This window comes from Penicillium cosmopolitanum (assembly GCF_028827165.1).
Source record: "Penicillium cosmopolitanum strain IBT 29677 chromosome Unknown utg000003l:1.0-3747932.0:1.0-3751027.0, whole genome shotgun sequence".
Lineage (NCBI taxonomy): Eukaryota > Fungi > Ascomycota > Eurotiomycetes > Eurotiales > Aspergillaceae > Penicillium > Penicillium cosmopolitanum.
Genome location: NW_026622673.1, coordinates 2952131 through 2971648, shown reverse-complemented (window position 1 = coordinate 2971648; position 19518 = coordinate 2952131). Strand labels below are relative to the sequence as shown.

The 19518-nt window shown below is 45.8% G+C and overlaps 10 protein-coding genes across 10 annotated transcripts; 6 read left to right on the top strand and 4 right to left on the bottom strand.

Annotated features, from left to right (window-relative positions):
* Positions 1–911: 911 nt before the first annotated feature.
* On the top strand, positions 912–1679 carry N7509_001140 (uncharacterized protein; the record flags this gene model as incomplete). Its single annotated transcript, XM_056625777.1, has 2 exons — positions 912–1562; positions 1620–1679. The coding sequence occupies 2 exons, from the start codon at positions 912–914 to the stop codon at positions 1677–1679; spliced, it is 711 nt and encodes a 236-aa protein (XP_056494359.1).
* Positions 1680–3966: 2287 nt separating this feature from the next.
* On the top strand, positions 3967–4617 carry N7509_001139 (uncharacterized protein; the record flags this gene model as incomplete). The annotated part of the gene is made up of 1 exon (XM_056625776.1): positions 3967–4617. One exon carries the CDS (start codon positions 3967–3969, stop codon positions 4615–4617), a length of 651 nt encoding a protein of 216 aa, XP_056494358.1.
* A 320-nt stretch (positions 4618–4937) lies between these two features.
* Positions 4938–6219, bottom strand: N7509_001138 (short chain dehydrogenase/reductase family protein; the record flags this gene model as incomplete). Its single annotated transcript, XM_056625775.1, has 5 exons — positions 4938–5060; positions 5100–5327; positions 5379–5617; positions 5668–5772; positions 5841–6219. 5 exons carry the CDS (start codon positions 6217–6219, stop codon positions 4938–4940), a joined length of 1074 nt encoding a protein of 357 aa, XP_056494357.1.
* A 1405-nt stretch (positions 6220–7624) lies between these two features.
* Positions 7625–7954, top strand: N7509_001137 (uncharacterized protein; the record flags this gene model as incomplete). The annotated part of the gene is made up of 1 exon (XM_056625774.1): positions 7625–7954. The coding sequence occupies one exon, from the start codon at positions 7625–7627 to the stop codon at positions 7952–7954; it is 330 nt and encodes a 109-aa protein (XP_056494356.1).
* A 494-nt stretch (positions 7955–8448) lies between these two features.
* On the top strand, positions 8449–9548 carry N7509_001136 (amidohydrolase family protein; the record flags this gene model as incomplete). Its single annotated transcript, XM_056625773.1, has 2 exons — positions 8449–8563; positions 8710–9548. 2 exons carry the CDS (start codon positions 8449–8451, stop codon positions 9546–9548), a joined length of 954 nt encoding a protein of 317 aa, XP_056494355.1.
* A 507-nt stretch (positions 9549–10055) lies between these two features.
* N7509_001135 (sterol desaturase family protein) lies at positions 10056–10859 on the bottom strand (the record flags this gene model as incomplete). The annotated part of the gene is made up of 1 exon (XM_056625772.1): positions 10056–10859. One exon carries the CDS (start codon positions 10857–10859, stop codon positions 10056–10058), a length of 804 nt encoding a protein of 267 aa, XP_056494354.1.
* A 422-nt stretch (positions 10860–11281) lies between these two features.
* N7509_001134 (flavin-containing monooxygenase) lies at positions 11282–12849 on the top strand (the record flags this gene model as incomplete). Its single annotated transcript, XM_056625771.1, has 5 exons — positions 11282–11468; positions 11524–11925; positions 11978–12013; positions 12191–12644; positions 12696–12849. 5 exons carry the CDS (start codon positions 11282–11284, stop codon positions 12847–12849), a joined length of 1233 nt encoding a protein of 410 aa, XP_056494353.1.
* Positions 12850–13797: 948 nt separating this feature from the next.
* N7509_001133 (cytochrome P450) lies at positions 13798–15517 on the bottom strand (the record flags this gene model as incomplete). The annotated part of the gene is made up of 3 exons (XM_056625770.1): positions 13798–13815; positions 14028–15221; positions 15269–15517. 3 exons carry the CDS (start codon positions 15515–15517, stop codon positions 13798–13800), a joined length of 1461 nt encoding a protein of 486 aa, XP_056494352.1.
* Positions 15518–16007: 490 nt separating this feature from the next.
* N7509_001132 (uncharacterized protein) lies at positions 16008–18449 on the bottom strand (the record flags this gene model as incomplete). Its single annotated transcript, XM_056625769.1, has 4 exons — positions 16008–16408; positions 16474–16694; positions 16747–18228; positions 18253–18449. 4 exons carry the CDS (start codon positions 18447–18449, stop codon positions 16008–16010), a joined length of 2301 nt encoding a protein of 766 aa, XP_056494351.1.
* A 699-nt stretch (positions 18450–19148) lies between these two features.
* On the top strand, positions 19149–19474 carry N7509_001131 (acetyltransferase; the record flags this gene model as incomplete). Its single annotated transcript, XM_056625768.1, has 2 exons — positions 19149–19277; positions 19361–19474. The coding sequence occupies 2 exons, from the start codon at positions 19149–19151 to the stop codon at positions 19472–19474; spliced, it is 243 nt and encodes an 80-aa protein (XP_056494350.1).
* Positions 19475–19518: the final 44 nt, after the last annotated feature.

The following is a 19518-nucleotide window of genomic DNA, read 5'->3' as shown; positions in this document are numbered from 1 at the left end:
ATGGTGACAAAATACTTGACATTCTTATTATATTCCCTTTTTCTGGTATTTTGCATAGCGTTGTGTTGTGGCAGCTCGGTGATCAAGTTGGTACAGAGAAATATTGTGGTTTTGTCTGAACTTTGCAGTAGGGGCTCTGGAGATGGTGGCTTCACGATCGCAACGCGCAATGGGAAGTAAGATGGACCAGCAGGGCTCTACAAAACTACGGACGGGTCAATCATGGAACAAGATGTTTGGTTTTGGATGGGTGTTTTTCTTCTTCTTTTGGAGACTTCCCAAATGGCAATACCCGGAGATCTGTGACCGCGTGCAAGATGTGATGTCCGAGATGAAGATATCAAAGATGGAAAATTAGCATAAACTACTTCGTAATAATTGAGATGCTGTCTAAAGAAAACCGGTGACTTCATACAACTCAGCTTTCGTTCATTTTAGAAACTAAGCTTGGCCCCGCCCCCAGTGGCCCGCAAAGTATGAGTTGAGGGGCCAAATGACGATCGGGCACAGCACCTCAAACACGACTTTTTGTTTCCCATAAAATTTAAAAATCTGCGTATATACAATAAAATCAAGATTATATTGTAGAGACAGAGAACTAAACGGTTTAGGTCTTTGCTCTGAAATAAAAATCGGTCGTTGCGATCGTCGCATACAGGGCTATCCGTTACCAATCCGATACTGGACTATCCCTGCCGTATACGTTATACCATGCAAATCCCGACACAACACGCGGCTAAAGCCCCCCACAATGATGCTACAAGGTCACCGGGGTCAGTGTCACATTTTCCTCGCGAGAACGCCACCGTATGAAGCGACGCGCAATAGTTACACTACTGGGAGCTGTCTACCAATATCGATATATTCTTCCCCTAGTTTGACCACCGTCCAGAAATACAAATTCCGAGAAAATGTTCACTTCTCACCTGCAATCCAGGAAGCCACTGTCAAATCCACCTCCGGAACGCCCCCGCAAAGCTTTTCGGCCCCCGCATCGCCAGATTGCCTTCCGAAAAGAATATATCGCGACCTCAGAAACACGTCTGGTTCTTAAACCACAAGGCGACGCCCAGTCAGCCGTTTCATTCAAGATTATTGACGATGAAGACGGTTCTGTGAAGTTCACCGTGAGTGGCAGGAAGTATGGCAATCGCGCTTGTCGAGAATTTCGTGACTCTTCAGGGCTCCCCCTGTTTGAACTTCACCGAAAAGCTCTTTTTACGCATTCCTGGTTCATTACATTGCCCGGAAGCGATCATGCGAGTATAGCGAGAGCTGCTCCAAAATGGTCCTTTACCCAGGGGTTCGATGACTTCAGTCTATCGTTCGAGAATCAAGCTGCCGTGGACGCGAAAGGACAAGAAGAGAGACGAGTTGAGTTGAATATCGAGAGACATGGCACCATCCTAGCACTGTATGATGTTGTGGACGGAGATAGGAAGGTGGCGGTAGTGCGGGAAAGTATACAGCGCAACGAGATTTTACCTTTTATGAACTCTCGATGGCGCAGGTATAAACCTATTCTCGAGGTCACCGTGACTTCCGGGGCGGACATGTCAATGGTAAGGCTAAATACACATGACCATTTGCATACTTCTATGAGCTCACTATTGAAACAGGCTGCTGCCATTGCTGTGATCTTATCAGATTGGGTGTTTAAAACAGGTTGGGTAATCTAGTAAGCTTAAGATAGATATTCGTGACCATGACTGCATGCGGATTATGCTGAGGGCAAGGTAGGAAGGGATATCGAATTGCGCTCATGGGCATCTTAGTAACTGAACACTGGTACGGGTATCAAAGTATCAAGTGGAGAGGGCGGGGTGGCACCTTTGAAGAGTAAATATCCAGGTAGCATAATATACCTAGGTATTAACTAGTACGTGCCTATATTTTGGGATTTATTTTTGGAACCGGTAACCTTTTCACATTAGCGAAGATACTATCTAGGCAGTGTGGGCACAACGCCAAGTTAACGTAAAACATCTGAACAACACAATGTTCTCTGACAGCTTTGAGTAGATCCGAGCGAGCAGTCAGGTGCTGGATAATTGAGGTGACCCGATTGATACTTCTTTCCATGAAGCATTCCAGTGCCATGAATATTAGTATTAGCTAATAGACAAACATACCTGGTCCCGACTTTTAGCGAAGTGTTCGATTTTAGCGAGCATAAATGGAAAGCTAATACGTCAAACATTTGAATATCTTTCCCATCGATATAGCCTCCCGGGCCATCTAGCATATTTTTGAGTCCGTGCTCTTCATGATTGGTAGGGGCTTATACGATACCTTTCCCATCTATAGTCTGAAAATTTGTCCATAGAGTAGCTTTCGTGAATCTGATACTGGTATTTGTCAAACTTTCTTGTGTATTGAATCAGATATTTCCCCGAATCTTCTGACAAGCTTATCGAAAGCTTTATGCCGCATGTATCGCAGCATGAGAATTGAGGCAGTGAACGAATATGTACACCTAAGTGTTGAAGGGCATCTCTGTGGGGGCAAAGCATAATTCTTCTTTTGCCAAGGTAGGGCCATTTGAAAGAGACAGAGTATTCGAAATGAAACACAAGAGCGCCGCTCTCCTCAAGAGAAACTGATATCACCAGTGAATATACTAGCTCGTCCGATAAGCTACTAAAGTATTCACAGCGGTGCCAGTTTGGGAGATGCTTTGTAATTTCTGGGCTTATTCCGTTCGAGTAGCCTGAATCCCGCAGTTCGTGAAAGAGTTGTGTTATTCTTTTCGGGGTAAACCTCACGCATGGACAGAGTACAATAATACCTGGCCATTTGCAGTGTTCCTTGCGTGGTCTACCAGTCGGCCATTCGGCGTAGTCCTCGAGCTCGAATTCACTCCGTGGGTGTAGTTTGATACATGCAACACAGTATTTCCAATTGCACCCTGTCCAGCCGTTGGACTCTAGCCTCATAAGAAGTTGCTTCCGGGTGAAGTAATCAGTAGTGGAATCCAGGCCATCAGAATAAGGATATCGGAAATCAGGAGATTTTAGAACATATTCAAATTGATGATAGAATTTTTTGCAGCTTAGAGTCAGGCAAGCCTGTTGGATAACCGAGAGGTAGTCTAAAATGATTAGCATCAACTCCGGGGGGAGATCAAGAATTGAGCTTTTTTTTCTTTTTGAGAAGAAACTTCCGATAAACGATATCATTATTTTGCTGTGATACCCAGGAGATAGAGCGCCGCTTCAAGGCCTATATTTTGTTGTTTAAAGGTTCGATACTGAGAAATTGAACACTAGAACGGAGAGTGCAGCCAGACAGACGGGAGCCTTGGAAATGGGGATTTAAGTCAGGATTGTAGAAATATGATGGAGATAAAGGTCTATTGATATATCTGGAGCGAGTTTAAGTAGTGGTGACATACCTACATAATAAATCGTAATTGATGTGACCGAGAGGGAAAGTTTCAATTTTAATGACCAAAAGCGGGTCGGGGCAGAATTCAGCCTGCACAATTGATCTCATAACCGGGTACCACCAATGAGATGCTCAAAATAAATGAATATGTGAGTTATGCTGAAAAGAAGAGCATGCTGAGGCTTGGCGCCCTGGTATAAATGTAGACGCGCCCCGCCTTCCATGTCTGAATAACTTCGCTCTTTCCTACTCTATCGCCAGATCCCTACCTCCAGAATATGGGCGGGATAACTTGTGCGATATTTCGCGTATTAAGTAATTTCCTTTGAATTTCTATTCAATTTAATGGGTTTTCATTGCCGTTCACTGTCGCGTGGCGATCCGTGCTTATAGAGGGGGTTGGCACAAGGAGCTCTTTCCAATCCAAGGGCACCGTTGGACGTCGCGCCAAGAAATCACTATTGTAGAAAAAAAAATTAACAGTTGTAGTATTTTCTATCTTTTAATCCCAAGAATCAAGCAGAGATCCGCACAAAGAATCCATACTACGAGTTATTTACCGCCAAAAAGGGCGGCAAAATGGCCAGCTCGAACTCGACAGAATGGTATACAAACCTTACCACACCTCCTACAATACAACCCACAAGCGACAAATCATCAGAACTCGGCTGGCATCTCGGCCCCCCCCTTAGTTTCGCCGCTGTGAACCCAGTATTATCCGAATGGATAAAGAAAATCTTTCCGTTCATGCCAACAAACAGGACATTGGCCCATATCAAGAAAACTGTCGATGAAATCCGCAAATTCTACCCTGGAAATGACGAGAAACCTCTGACGCAAGAAAACCTTGACGCCCTGATAGAATCCTTGCAGAAAAATGTACAGGACAAAGAGGATTGGATTCAACTACTTATCCGTCGGTTAATAGAAGCCAACATGGACAACGACATTCTCACTAAGCAACTCGAGCAGGTGAATCTACGTATCAGTCAACTGCAAGATGCCTGGAATGACGAGGCCGAAACTTCGAAAATGCTAATTGCAAGCCTCGATGAGGAACGAGCCAGAAGCTTGGACCTTATGCGGGAATTGGCCCGCAGAGAAGAAGAGATCGAAGAAGCCCGGAAGACCATGCTTAATTTGAACAAATGGTCAAGGCAGCGCTTGGGGATTAAGACGAAAATGAGCTTTAAAAGTAGGACTTGGAGCATTAAAACCCGGAGTTTGTAAGCCAAGATTGCTGTACTATATTCTTACAATGTTCACGAGTGGACAACCACTTTTATTTATAACAATATTCCCGGTCCACCGACGTCACATTTTCCCTATATATACGACACTGTTTAGGGTCCAAATTTCATTTGAAGCTGAATATTGAATAGGCGGGGAAGCCGATGCGGAGAAAGTAGTGGCTTAGTCGAGTATTTATGCAAACATCGAGCTCCCTTTTCTCTTGCCATTCATTTAAGCTCTGTGTAATGATATTGTGGAAAAGCATTGGACCATTTTTTGACACCTGGGCACGGTATGACATATGAAACGGAACGCTCTTAACCAACAAGTCTTCCAGAATTTGGATCAATTTTCTGTCGACCTTTGAACTCCACATTCAGGGACCTGGTGCCTCCGCGGATCAAATTCTGGAACCAATCTGGGGCTCCTCGCTGAACGCTCTGTTAACGAATATTCTGTTAGAGAATATAGTAACTCACCAAGCCTGCAAAAAATCTAAATATGCCTGGAAGGAAAATAGTTTTGCCTAGACCACTGTCAAGTGCTTCAACGATGGCGTCGACTACAGTTTCAACGTGCAAAAGAGGCATCAGGAATCGGGACTGATTCGTCTCTCCCTTAAATAACGGCGTTTTTGTGAAGCTCAGCACTGCAAGAGAAGTTCGAACTTTTGGTGCATTCAGCACTTGTAGCTCTTGGGCCAGGCACTGCATACTCAGTATGTAGGAACACTGAAAAAGGGGGGATTTGAGCCATACCTCGTGAAACGCGATCAACCCTGCTTTTGATGCCGCATAGTCAGCAATCCCCGGAGGTGGTATATATGCGCTCATAGAAGCTATATTGACAACGTGTCCGTGGTTTCGTTGAATCATGTTCGGGAGAAATTCCTTCGAGAGTAAAAATGGCGCTAGTAAGTTGGTCTTCAGCGTGATGATGTTGTCGCTATACGTCCCCTCGACGACAGTTCGACCGCGTGACAAGCCAGCATTATTCACTATCACTATTCAGCTCGCGGAACTTGGGCGTCATTTTGCTTTCACTGACCTAAGACAGTTGGATGTCCCACCTCCGTTCTAATCTCTTTGCAAACATTCGCAATTTCCATTTCGTCACTCAGATCACACTTGCGGTACATGATGCGTTTTGTTCCTTCAAGACCGCTTTAGTTAGTCTTAAATTACATATGTCTTTTCCTGAAATCAGGGTCATCTAAATACCGGGCTCAAATGTCAAAGGGATTATATCCAACACGATCACCTTTGCCCCCAGAGCAGCAAGACGTTGAGAAATTCCCGCACCAATTCCACCGCTTCCGCCAGTCACCACCACCACCTCCTTCTTCCAGTCCCATGTATCATCTATCACCCAGTTATTCCGACTTTTGACGTTCAACCATTCATTGAGCCAAAGGGTGATGCTGGCCGCTGCAGTCAATTGAACCAGCCTTTCGTATGGAATAAGGGTGCTCAATCTGCCTGTCTGCACTAGATAGAGAAATATCGACGTTACCACCGGATGAAGGAGAGTTTTTCGTAGGCCCCCTATAATCGGGTCGATGTAAAGACCCTCACGGGGGAAAATACTTGAGTTGCTCATGGTCTTGGTTAGGGCTGGGAGATAAGATCAAAAGAGGGGGTATAGGCAAGCGGGAGGGAATTACCCTTTACTGTTTGATTCATGTATAAATACACAAAAATAAGAATCCATAATTTAGGCCTATGGAGAGAAAAAGTAGGCGTGCCTCGATATCGTCCAATAATATGGCCGCGCGACCGTTCCGAAGAGATGCCGGGAGGGATCCGGCTAGTATAGACCGAGGGGGTTTCCTCAATGACAGCTACAGCTGAGTCAAGGTACACGGAAGCACATGCCGAATGGGTGATACTACATATTATAAAGGCATTCTCTTAGCATTCACCCGACCACGGCACTTCACTTATTCGTAATCCGGAATAACTGCCGTCCAGACACCCAATTTTCCCTTTCCAGAACCCCTTGAAGAGAGTCCTATTCCCCAGACAAGCCGGATTTAATCAAATCCTATATTTCATGAAGTGTGGGAAAATGTCGCGCAGAATACCAGTCTCTACAAAGCTGCAATTCTTGATCACCTTTTTATTTCGAACTTTACCTTGCGCAGTGTCCCGGATTTTAGGGGCCGCTGTCCGGGCCTGGCTGAAAAACTTACCACTGGGAGCATCCATCTGGAATGGATTTGCTGGGGCTCTCATGACCAATACTCCCCTCAACAGCTACAGGCCATTTTACCATCCACTATCGACACGTATAATGCATGGATCTTATCTCACGGTGCCATTCCCGCAGTTGATGTTTTAGTGGCTGACAATTCAACTCGATTGCTGTGGGTTGGTCCAAAATGTGCAAGCAATGTCGTGCTTTTTTTTCACGGTACGATGTCGGATCATGTCTTGCCTGAGACTCACTGACCTTATAGGTGGCGGATATGTGATGCCTCTTTCAAAGGGACATCTGGACTGGATGGCACATATAAAAAAAGAGGCATCTAGCAATGGAATTGAACTCAGTGTGTGTATTCTCGAATATGGTTCGTACGGTGATTCAAAACGAAGAAAAAAAGGGGGAAGATGCTAAATTTTCAGATTTAATTCCTGCCAACCCGTATCCAAGGCAGATGTCACAGGGAATTTTCGCACTTAGGTATCTCCTAAACTCAGGATATGCGCCATCCAAGGTAGGGTTTTGCTGCCCTTCAAAATCAAAACTAGTCGACTATTTCTCATTAAGGTGACTCTCAGATTGTTTTCGGAGGTGATTCTGCAGGAGGTCACCTATCTCTAAGTCTCATGGCGCATCTACATCGTCATCGTCCCTCTGACCTTATGAAAGAGACTGTGATTGATTTGCAGGGTGCAATAAGAGGGTGTTTCCTTGTATCTCCTTTGACCTCTTTCAACTTCAAGACCCCCTCCTATTCGAGATGGTTCAGTGCCGATGTTCTGAGCCAGAAGAATGTTTCAAAATGGGGAAACTATCTCGTGGAACACTCCCCTGGCAAGAGGAGATTTCTTCCGGGAATGCGTGGGGAATGTCCTTGGATGTACCGGAGACCTGGTGGAAGGGCTTTGCGGCTGTCGAGCGTATTATCATAACCGGAGGCAATGAAGAAGTTTTCAGCGATCATATACAACACTTGGGTGAAATGCTGAAAAGGACAAGTGAGAGAGGTGTGACAGTTCATATGGCCAATGAGACCCACGATGGGCCATTGATGGGCTTTGCGGCTGGGAGGCGTCCAAGTGAAACTACGGAGGCTATCACAGATTTCATCATATCATGTTTTGAAGAATGATCTGCTATATATTTCCAAGTTTACTGATAGGTTCATGAAAGTTGAGATGTTTTTTTATCTGCCAACCTACTCTCTAATTGAAACTCCTCAAGGATCAGTGCGTAGTTGAAGCCCTCACCGTATAACCCGTAACGAAGGAGATTTTTATTTCTTCCGGCAGGAGTGGTCGCGGCCATTCAATAACACTGCATACCAATTATGTAAATCCAATCATGCACAAGGCTTGTTGCCAACAATGTTAGTGTGGGGTAACTAGGCTTCTGTGGGGATTGTGGACACTGCACCGGGATGGTTCCGTACCGGGCCCTCCGCCTGCATTACGCACTGCTTTCCTAGAAGCCTCTCGGATAATCGGCATTTATCCTCAGGTATTAAAAGCCTGGAGTGTTGGCAAGCTGGCTTTGAAAGTGCTCATTGCGATGTTTGTCGTCTTTTCGGTCCCCATCGTATTTCTCCTCATTCTCTATTTTCGCAAGTTTGGTATATTCAGCACAATGGCAGAACATACTCTTGACTGGCTCCGAGAGAAGGCGACCGGCTGGAGTCATAAACCTCCAGTAAACAAGATTGACACTCATCATCATTTTGTGCCAGACTTTTATGCCAAGGGTAAGTTCCTGACAATCCTCGAATCTTGATTCCCCATTAAATCCATAAAAGCTGTCGAGGAGCAAGGAGGTGACCCGAGTGGCTGGCCGACTCCCAGTTGGAGCCCCTTGGCTTCCAGATTATTGATGAAACATGTTGGAGTGCAGACAGCTGTGCTTTCTGTTCGGCCCCGGGCGCCTGTATTGTTCCAGACCGCCACAAACGAGCCGAACTGGCAAGAGCATTGAATGAATATGCTGCTGATCTACGGCACCGTGAGCCTGAACGCTTTGCCTTCTTTTTATCCTTGCCCAATATCCTCGACACCGAAGATGCCCTCAAAGAGATTGCACATGGCCTAGATTATCTTCATGCCGATGGGGTAACGCTGTTTACTCGCTACGGCTCCTCTAACACCTATCTTGGCCATCCTGACGTGGAGCCCATCTGGGCCGAACTCAACAAGCGAAGTTGCGTCGTGTTCATTCATCCCACCCACCCGGTCGATACAAAGCCCGTCAACCCAAAGTTGCCACAGCCATCCATTGACTATCCTCATGAAACGACCCGCACAGCGATGGATATGATTACCAACGGCACGCGCCTCAAGTTTCCCAACTGCAAAGTCATATTGTCACACGCAGGCGGAGCCCTACCGTATTTGATATCGCGCGTGACAACGCCCATGAAACGCGCACCGGACTTTGCGGTATCGCATCGTATGGGAACAACTTATGAAAAAGCAATGGAGTCATTCCGCAGTTTCCACTTTGACTTGGCTCTAAGCTCGTCGCCGCAGGTTTTGGACATGCTCTTGAAGATGGTTCCGCACGACCACATTTTGTACGGGAGCGACTTTCCATATGCCCCAATTCCTGCCTACCCAGCATTTCTCGAGGAACTTGAGTCGTATGAGATGGATGAGGAATTGAGGAAGAAGATCAATTTTGGGAATGCACTCAAGCTGTTCCCACAGCTAGCAAGCAGGAGAGACTCCACTTTGTAATCGCCTAATGAGGCTTTTCATCTAGCCATATACTAGCTATTTGATGCAGATACAAAGTGAAGCAATTGGCTACATCTTGAATAGACAGCCCATGATAAATTTTGGATCAAGGCTTTGTACACAGTAACTACTGACTAATTAAAATAATGAGGTCCGCTACAGCAGGAACCTTTCTGTAACTAAGAAAACAAACTTGGGATTACTCCATCGCCCCGCTAGCACTCTTCACTCTCAAACAAATGAAAAATAGACAATTCAGAACTTTTTGCCTCACTTTTCGGAATCAGTTAATATCACTTGGGGTTGTACCAATAGATTGTTTCGAAGAAGTTCAGCACGTCAACTTTCCAGCTCTAGGAATTAGATATTGCACTGTATATAAACATTTTGAAGATGTGTTTTCCGGAGCCCGCCGTACAATTGCCACCAAGCCGGTAGATTCATTGTCCAATGCATGTATAACTTTATCATAAGCCCGGTAAATCGTGTTTCTATCGTGTTTCTATTTCATTCCTCTTTCTGGCCCTTGTTTTTGAACTTCCTGACATCCTGTTGACTCGAACGATCCCAAACCACAATATCGGTGCCATGGATCCGATCCATAATTTCCAATGTGCTGTAGTTGACGCGAAACTTCTCATGGTGAAGATCATAGATTGATGCGGACGGTAGCTTGAAGAAATCGTAGCCACTATGGTCGGCCGCAGCTTGGTAAAACTCGAAGACAGAAAAGGCCATAAGCGACAAAAAGTGAGTCCCCTTCAGAGTCAAAGGCAGAACAATAAGAAGAACGTTGGCGATAAAATGTTCAATGGGATGTGCATATTCCGCGGCAAAGCTGATTGGTGCCGTGTACTTGTGGTGCATCTTATGGATATAAACGTATATGCTAGGATGATGCAAGGCACGATGTACGTAGTAAAACATAACCTCACTTGCAGCCATCCCAAAAAGGAAGTCTATTATCAATGTCTTCAAAGATGGAAGGCGAGGGTCCATCCAGATGAAGCTGTGATCAAAGCCAATCCAATAAATAGCGAGAGCATGTAGCCCGATGATCCATAGTTGATTGAACATTGATACTTGCATGCAATGCCAAATCTGGGGCCATGTAGGTTGCCGACGTTCGCTTTGAATTTTATGCATCCGAGAGAAACTCGGGAGAAATACATCAAGAAGCACGTAAACGGTTGCTGGAATAATGAGGCCGATGATTTGACTTGAAATTACGCCGGCAATCTCGATATGGCCAGGCTTGTAACGAGCACAAATAGATCCCCACAGCTTTTCAGTCTCTGCGATATATTCCATTTTGTCGATAGAAGAAGTAAAAGTAAAATATATGTGAATTTTTGATCTTGAGCGATATCTCGAGTTTGGAAACTGAAAAACATTCTTGCAACTTGAGGTTGGGCACGCTGGCAACATTCAAAAACATATCAAAGTTTAGAGAAGAAGAATTCCGAAACGGATGTCCTCAGACAACTAACTTGAAGATAGGATGAAAATCAGCGGCATCGGCACGGTTCCGATACTCATACGATTACTAGTAGATTCATCACGAGCGTTGCCGGAACGGTCCCGGATACAATAAGATCGACCCGCTTTCAAACCTCTGACCTCACGAGTTATTACCCCGCAAGTATAATCTAGAACCGCAATGCTCCATTTAGTAACTATATAATGGAAAGATGTTGATGGAAAAATTTTCGATCCACCCCTTGATTCCGACTATGTCTCCTCAAGCCTTTACTCACAATTATGTTTCCGCATCGTACAGCCAGATTGCCTGTATCGGCACTGGCCTCAGTGCAATAGCTCTGGGGGCAACGCTCAAGAGATGGTACGATATGGATGATATTCATTTTTTCGAACGTCATGCCGATTGCGGAGGAACTTGGCATATCAGTTCATACCCTGGTAAGTCGTGCTTGATTCTAGCCATAGGTGTATTACGACTAACGGATCCCTTCAGGATGTGCTTGCGACGTTCCTAGTGCTCTTTACAGTTTCTCGTTTGCTTTGAGTTCCCGTTGGACCAAGCTCATGCCTTCGTACAAAGAGATCAAATCCTACCATGATGAGGTAGTGGAAGACTATGGCTTACGTGGTAGAATGACGTTTAACACGGAGGTGGAAGAATGCTTTTGGTGTGAGGACATTTCCAGGTGGACGATGAAGCTTCGCAATGTGGTTACCGGCGAGGTGACCCATCATGAGTGCCAGATACTTTTTGCAGCTACAGGTCAACTAGTGGAGCCAAAACCCTGCGATATTCCTGGATCGGAAACATTCAAAGGATGTATATTTCACTCTGCAAGATGGGACCATAACGTTGATTTGGATGGCAAGAATGTGATTGTGATTGGAAACGGATGTAAGCATCCCTGGCTCTTTTTATTGGTGCTAGAAACACTAATAGTATACAGGTACCGCTGCCCAGATTGTGCCTGCTATCGTGAATCGTACGAAAAGCTTAACACAGCTGGTCCGTAGCAAGCATTGGGTATTTCCAGCCCCCAATTTCACATACCCCCGAATCTTACAGTGGATCTTCCGTCATGTCCCACTCACGATGCGACTCCATCGTTTACATATTTTTCTAATCGCGGAAAGAGACCTTCGTCTATTTCCCATGACAGAAGCAGCAGCTGAATTGCGTCTCAAACGCCGGCAAAAGGTTGAAAAATATATGCGAGAGACCGCTCCAGCCAAGTACCATGATACGCTGATTCCCGACTTTGATGTGGGATGCAAGCGTCGCATTTTTAATGGTGGATATCTAGAATCACTTCACAATGAGAAATTGTTTCTAGAAGAAACGAAGATAACCGAGATTACACCTGATGGCATTCGAACGACAGATAAATTTTACCCGGCTGATGTCATCGTCCTTGCCACAGGATTTCAGACGAACAAGTTTCTACCATACACAGAGATTCACGGTCTTGAGGGAACCATTTCGGATCACTGGGCCAGATATGATGGTCCGGGGGCATATAATTGTTCAGCTATGAGTGGCTTTCCAAATTTCTTCCTGCTACTAGGACCAAATGCGGCAACCGGTCATACATCTGCGTTAATGGCAGCCGAAAAGTATGTCCCGATGAATACACATCTACTGGCAAAATTTACTAACCGAGCTAGTTCCGTGAACTATGCGCTTCGAGTGCTGAAGCCTGTTCTAGATGGCAAGGCAGCCTCGATAAATTTGAAGCAGGAAGCTGAAGACGCGTATGTCCATCGTGTTCAAGAAGCCCTTCTCCACATGGTCTGGAATGCAGGGTGTGCTTCTGTATGATGCCTCAAATCCGGGAAATGACTTGCTGCTAACTTGTAGAAGTGGTATTTGAACGAGAAAAAGTGGAATGCAATGGCATATCCCTGGAGTCAGGCCCATTATTGGTTTCGCAGTCTTTTCCCCGTATGGTCGGATTGGATATTCAAAGTAAGTCCTACCCATTGGAAGAGCCAGGCTTTCACTGACTTCTGAAGCCAATTCAAAAGCCAGCTTCTCCTAGGGCTGGTAGGACCTTGATTATATCTTTTTTAGCTATTGGGGCTGCCATTATAGCTCATTCGCATAGCCCGCATGTCTTGTCTCTTCTTCTGGCCAAGCTAGCCCGGTGGACTAATCTATAAGCAATTGTTTTTGCTTTCGATGGCGACAGTGAGGGAGATCTAAAATGTGGCTACCTATGAGCCTGTAAGCTACAAAGATACTGAGAATTCTCATAAATATTTTGTTTAAATGATAGCTACTGAACAGGCGTTCTTTCAGGTATTGTCAGGCGGCATCTGTTTAAAAACGAAAATTTTAGATAATCGTTCTTGAAACAGGAAATCTTGAATGTCCTAGTTCTGGCTAGCAATGCCTATTATTCCAAGACTCCATAAGATAGTGGTATTCTCCAAAGTTGTAATAAAACCTAACAGTACAGGGCGTCGGCAGTTTAGATTATAGGTATGCCCGTCAACTCACATCCTAGTTGATAACGCTTCAAGACATGAATACTTCTTACACTGATATTTATCAGCCCTTGGTCGATGGATGGTGCGAAGATATAACGGCCCCTGGCAAGAACTTGAAGGTTGAATGGGCTTATTACTATTGCCGTCAGAGGCTTACGGCTCCAGACTAGAAATTTCCAAGGTGTCTTTTTCTCGGCAAGAAATTTCATACTATGAAACGACATAACTATAAGAATTTCACCCTTTTCGAAGAGACAAAAAGATGTGTGGCTCGGATTCAGACCATATTCCACAGCTGTTAGCCTCAGTTATGCGACTTTGCTAACTCTAAAACTCCTTCCCGACTTGCTTCTTCCCGTATGAGCTTCGAGTGCTCGTCACTTCTCACAGTAGCTTTGACAGGGAATGGCTCATCGGTGCGGTGGTGATTGAGACGGTGGGAATTATATGGACCAGCCTCGCTTGTCAGTTGCTTCTGATACACCATGACGTGAATAGAGAGCTTACCGGTGCATAATCAAAGCACATGACCAGCCGGGCAACATTAAGGAAAAGACCTCTCTGCGCGAGACGATACCCAACACAAATACGCCGCCCTCCTCCAAACTGCCACAGTCCGTGTGCTATGTCGGTCTCGTGCCCATCGAGCCACCTTTCTGGCTTAAACTTGCCCGGATCTTCACATTCATTACAGACTGGGATACCGTTTATGACGAATCCCACGCCAGCTGGGAAGTGATAACCCTCAAATTCCATATCTGACGTAAGAACATGATCCGGGGTAAAGGGAAAAATTGGCCTCCACCGCAGGACTTCTTTGATCAGTGCACAAATATAGGGCATTTGCTCCATATCCGTCATTATCGGAAGCCTTAAAGCGCCCCCTTCAGCCGCACAAATACTGTCAACCTCTTGACGCGCTTTTTGAAAAACCTTTGGGTGGCAGAGACCGGCCATCACAAAAATGTTCAACGCCTCGCGTGTGGTATCACTACCAGCCTCGATAAGCTGCATCGCCACATACATGGCCTCTTCATCATTACCAGTGAACTTTGTTTCTTCGTGGAGAAGGACATCCCGGACGAAAGACGGTGGTGCAATACCTGCGTCGATTTGCTTACGAACTGGCTCCCACCATGAACGATATACCCCATTATTCCACTGATCGAACTTCTCCCAGTATCCGCGCCATAATTGAAGAGATTTCGGAAGAGCGTCTAGCTTTGGAAACCAGTCAATCAAGCTGGATCCGATGCTACCGACAAACTGGGTCACCACGTCTTGAAGATCCGCAAGCTCTTTACCTGTTTTGACCAATCGCTCACCAAGCGCAATACGATGGATCACCGAATTCGCGTAGCGATAGTGATGTCGATACCACGATTCAGGTTGGAACAGATATTCAGCCAGAAGCTGAGTACTCTCAAGTTCTTGCCAGGCAGCGTATTGTTTCAGGGCAGTGCCGCTGAGCAAGGAGTGCATGACACGACGCTTCTCAGTCCAGCCGTCAGGTGGAAGTAACAATGATCGACTATGGCGACTGACTATCCCACTTGCAATTGGCATTGGCGAGCGGCCATTTGTTAAAGAGCCTCGCTTGGCAATAATCTCACTCACGACGCGCTGACTGTTGAGAAGAATCCAAGTCTTAGATCCCAGATGTAACGTAGTCATCTCACCGTAGCGGGCGAGGTCTTGATGCTAAAATGGGTCAGTAAAATTTCTCAAAATAGAACTGCAGCACTTACCATCTTGAAGTCGGGATCATCGCGCGCTGATCTGAGATCCAGCAGGCTTCCAAATATGGGGATTCCTTTTGGGCCTGGGGGCAAGCGCCATTCTTTCCCTGGTGGTGGTCGTCGTTTGCCCACTGGCACGAATATTTCGCTGATAACAAAGAATGTAGTTGATATGCAGACAGCAATGGTCAACAGTAGTGCTGTCCCAGGATAATAGGCGACATAGTATTCAATCCTAGCGTATATGGCCGAAAGCATTGTGGCGGATAGATTGACTCTCTCACTTTGAGTCAGTTAGTTTAATAGACTGCATTTTGTACCCGGACACATCCCGATTTGATGCGGACCCTCGATAATTCCGCCCGGCGGCATTTGACGCCCTGCTCTCCGCATCGGATACATCCCGGACACCACGTAAATCATGCAGGAATGGTGCCGATGTAGAATAGCGACAAGGATGCTCCGGAGATGAAAATTCCTGCCTCTTACGGGATAAAGCGATATTCTCGTCAATCGATCATAATTAGAGCTGGTGAAGGGATGAAATGGTGGTAGAAAAAAAGAGTGAAGCTACCTAGAGCGATAAGGACGACACGGCGGCCTTGGTGCCTGAGGCCGTACACACAAGAAATCCCACTTCGCGATATAGAACAGAGGAAGCCATTTTTCAACCCGGTTAAGTAGTTTCCCGATTTTTTATGATGCAAATAAATATTACAGTGTTGCAAACTTTCTAGCAAGGCGCCCCTTATGCCACCTGTGGAAACCAGTCCTGAAAATCACTAAGATCAAAAGGCCCAAGAAATCCCCAATCCTCTAATAGAGTCCCGTCATCGCTGTTCAAGATTCCACTCGTAATTTCAAGCAGGCCTGTATTTTGTTGTTCCAGTTCTATGGAGGAGTCCTGGGGAGCCTTGTCGTTGTTTTGACTCAGGCCTGGATCGGAATTCGACTTTCTGAGAACCCGATTTCGTATGCCCTGGAGGCAAGTAAGCGTGTTTTGAGCCGATATACTAAATGAAGCCATGTACTTTAATATGCGCTCGGACTTTTTCCAGGCAATTTCGATAGTGGTTTTTTCAATGTCTAAATGGTGAGGATCACGACAGGTATGAGACATGATCAAAACCATTGCTGCGGTAGAGGTATCTATTTCCGGGTTAGTATTAGCACCAGGACATATAGCTTGCGTAAATGCAGTGTCCAAGACTAACAAAAGCCATTATACCACCATGTGTCTGTTTCGAGAATTTTATGGGTCTCATAGACGAGGGAAACGAGATCAATAGCTGCCCGAATACATTCGTTCCCACATTTGACTGACACAAATGAGTGTACTGAGCTTGACAGATAACTAGATGATTCATTTGATTGTTCTCCAAAACACATATGGGTGAGCATGGGCCGATAAAGCAGGACGTGGAGATACAGAAACCTAATTAAGGGTCAGAGAGCAAGAGAATAAATATTGAATGACGGGAGCCTACCGTGCGTGAAGTACATTTCGCTGTCGATCAATAATTGACTGATGCGAAGATGGTACCGTCGACCCAGGAAGTTGATTCCAGTTTAGGCAGTCTGGAAGGCTAGACTTATAAGAACGTAATCTGTCTTCGATCCTGATAATCATATCGAGCCCTCCTTCCTGTTTTATCTTGTCGGTGGTTTCACTGGATCGTCCCCTCCAAGCATTATAGACATCGGAGAGAATAATATCGAGAATAGAGTAAAGCCTAATTGTGGAATTGTAAAAGGTTATGAGTGTTGGTCCGTCTGTCTCCCTCCTGGATTCGAGGTCGAATATCCCCGGTAGTGGAATACTCGTAATATGCGTCGTCATGCTAGGACGCCCATATGTCATACTGACGGTCATGTCCATCATTACACAGCCATACCAGGTCCTCCTCTGGATCTCCTGCTCCAACGGATGTTTGGCTTCCCACATATGCGGTTCATGTAGCCCGAAGCCCAGCGCCAGACGGCATGCCATTCCAATTGAACTCCAACAGCGGTGGGGATAGCCTGTACTTTGCAAGAACAATGCAACAATCAACAATGCCTGAACTACGCCAATTGATTGGATATCAATCATATCCAAACCAATGTGGTGCTTGGCTCGAAGGAAAAATTGATGCGCGACGGCCTCTCGTTGTTCAATGGGGATGTCAGAAAAATGACAGCCAAGGGCAAAGATCGCATTGAGTGCGCAGCTAAAGACAACTGATTTTGATCCTGAGTTGACGCGATCCCCAAGCCCAATATTTAAACTTGAGAGCTCATGAGCACCATGGTTGCGAGATATCCAAAGATTTTCATATGCATCTTGAAAGCTGCGGCGATCAAAAAAGGGATAAAGGCAATAAACCCTATCCCAAAAACAAACTAGTAAGTGATCTGCCAGTGCCCGGGGAGGAAGCAGCAAATCCTCCAGCTGCATGGCAGATAGGGAGCTTTGATTCAAGTCTTGGCCATTCAAAGTTGGGTTAAGCGGACCCTGTCTCCGTGATACCCATGCATGGCGGCTCTGTTTTTCATGGTTTCGGGATAAAAGCGACATCAAAGAGGCGGTTGACGAGCTTCCAAAGTACTCTGCACTTTGATTTGGAAAATATTCGTTATCATCAACCCCTGTCATGGCCCCCATCGCAGTAACATTGCTAGGGGACTCAAAGGGACAAGATGAATGGGCTGTGTTGGTATCTTCTCCCTTATCTTTCGCGTCCAACGATATCTGCTGATAGTCCGGCGAGACCTGGGCTTCATCAATTCTTGTTTGGGCGACACCCAGTCCTAAGGCCCCGCCACTGGTATCGGGATCGGGATTTTTTTCGGAGTCGGGTATATTTCTCGGTTTATTCGAGCATTCCGCGGTAGGCACTGATACCTGCGTGCCCGGGTTTCCCTCCAGCTCGCGAATTCGTTGGTGTAGAGTCTGAATGTATCTGATCCCGATATCATTAGCTCCTGGGCTGATTTCGCAAAGGGGTGCTCACTCATCGCTACTTGCTGACCGCGCATTTTCCGCTTTGTACACACAACGACCGATCGGAAAGCCCCGACGGTCACAAGATGCACATACCGGTTTGCCGCCGTCGCAGCGAGACTTGCGCTCACGGCAAGGTTCACAAGCCAAGGCGATTTTGCGACGACGAGCTCCTACAACTCTCCGTGTGGAATGTTCCTGTTGCATCGTACCTTTCTGCAGGGTGAGTAATATCGGAAAAGACGGCCGATATGATCGCAATATATCGGGTGCATCCCAGATTTAGCCCTTCTTGGGTACGGATATCATTCCGGGTATGTTTATGTGGCTCGGCCAGTAGGATCCGGGATGTTTCCGGCCGTCGGGACGATCCCGACAACATAACAGTCACTAGTTATAGCCGACATCTACTGCATTAGAGGATTTTGCACACCCAGCCTAGGAGTGCATTTACCCAGGAGATTGACCTCAGACCCTATGTAGAGAAGTGGTGAGGAAATGTTTGGGAAGTTCCTGAGCTTGATATATCTTGTGGTATATGGGATTTTTGAAATCAGTAGTACTGAATCATCTAAAATCTCATACATGAGCTTACAGTGGCGCCGCAAAAGTTTCCAACCCCTATTGCCGACTATTAATTATTTGCCGCCTTCTGATAGCAGACTAGTACTACCTAAGATGGAATATATTGGCTTATCTATTCCTTCTTACGTAGCTACTACTAGTTCACCATAGGAAGGCGAAGACAAGGAAGGTCAACAAAGGATTAGAAACTTTTACGGCGGCAAAGTGGGAAAAGGAAGCTTCCTTAATTTCAATCTCCTCGTTTTGGACACATGCCTCATCACTATTGGTGAAAATGCTCTTTTTTGGCCCAATGTCAGCCTTTATGGTGCAATTCATCCCATGGATCCGGCGAAGCGTCGTGGGCTTAAGGGACCAGAAGCGGGCAAGGAAATTTATATTGAGGATGACGTTTGGATTGGAGCTGGTGTCTCAATTCTGGGTGGTGTGCGAGTTGGACGAGGGAGTCCCGTAGGTGCTTGTTAGGTGGTCTCAAAGGTAAGTTACATATTAACTCTGACTCGGTGGATGATCTGATCAAAGTTGCTTGCTAGGATGTCCCTGCTTTTCATTTTGTTGCCGGGAATCCTGCTACGGTGATTAGACGAATCGAGTCAGCAATGAACCCAAGCCCAGATGATAACGCAAATGAGAAGTCAGATATTTGATTGCGCGATATGGCCGATTATGGCAGTCCGTAGGTGCCAGTGGG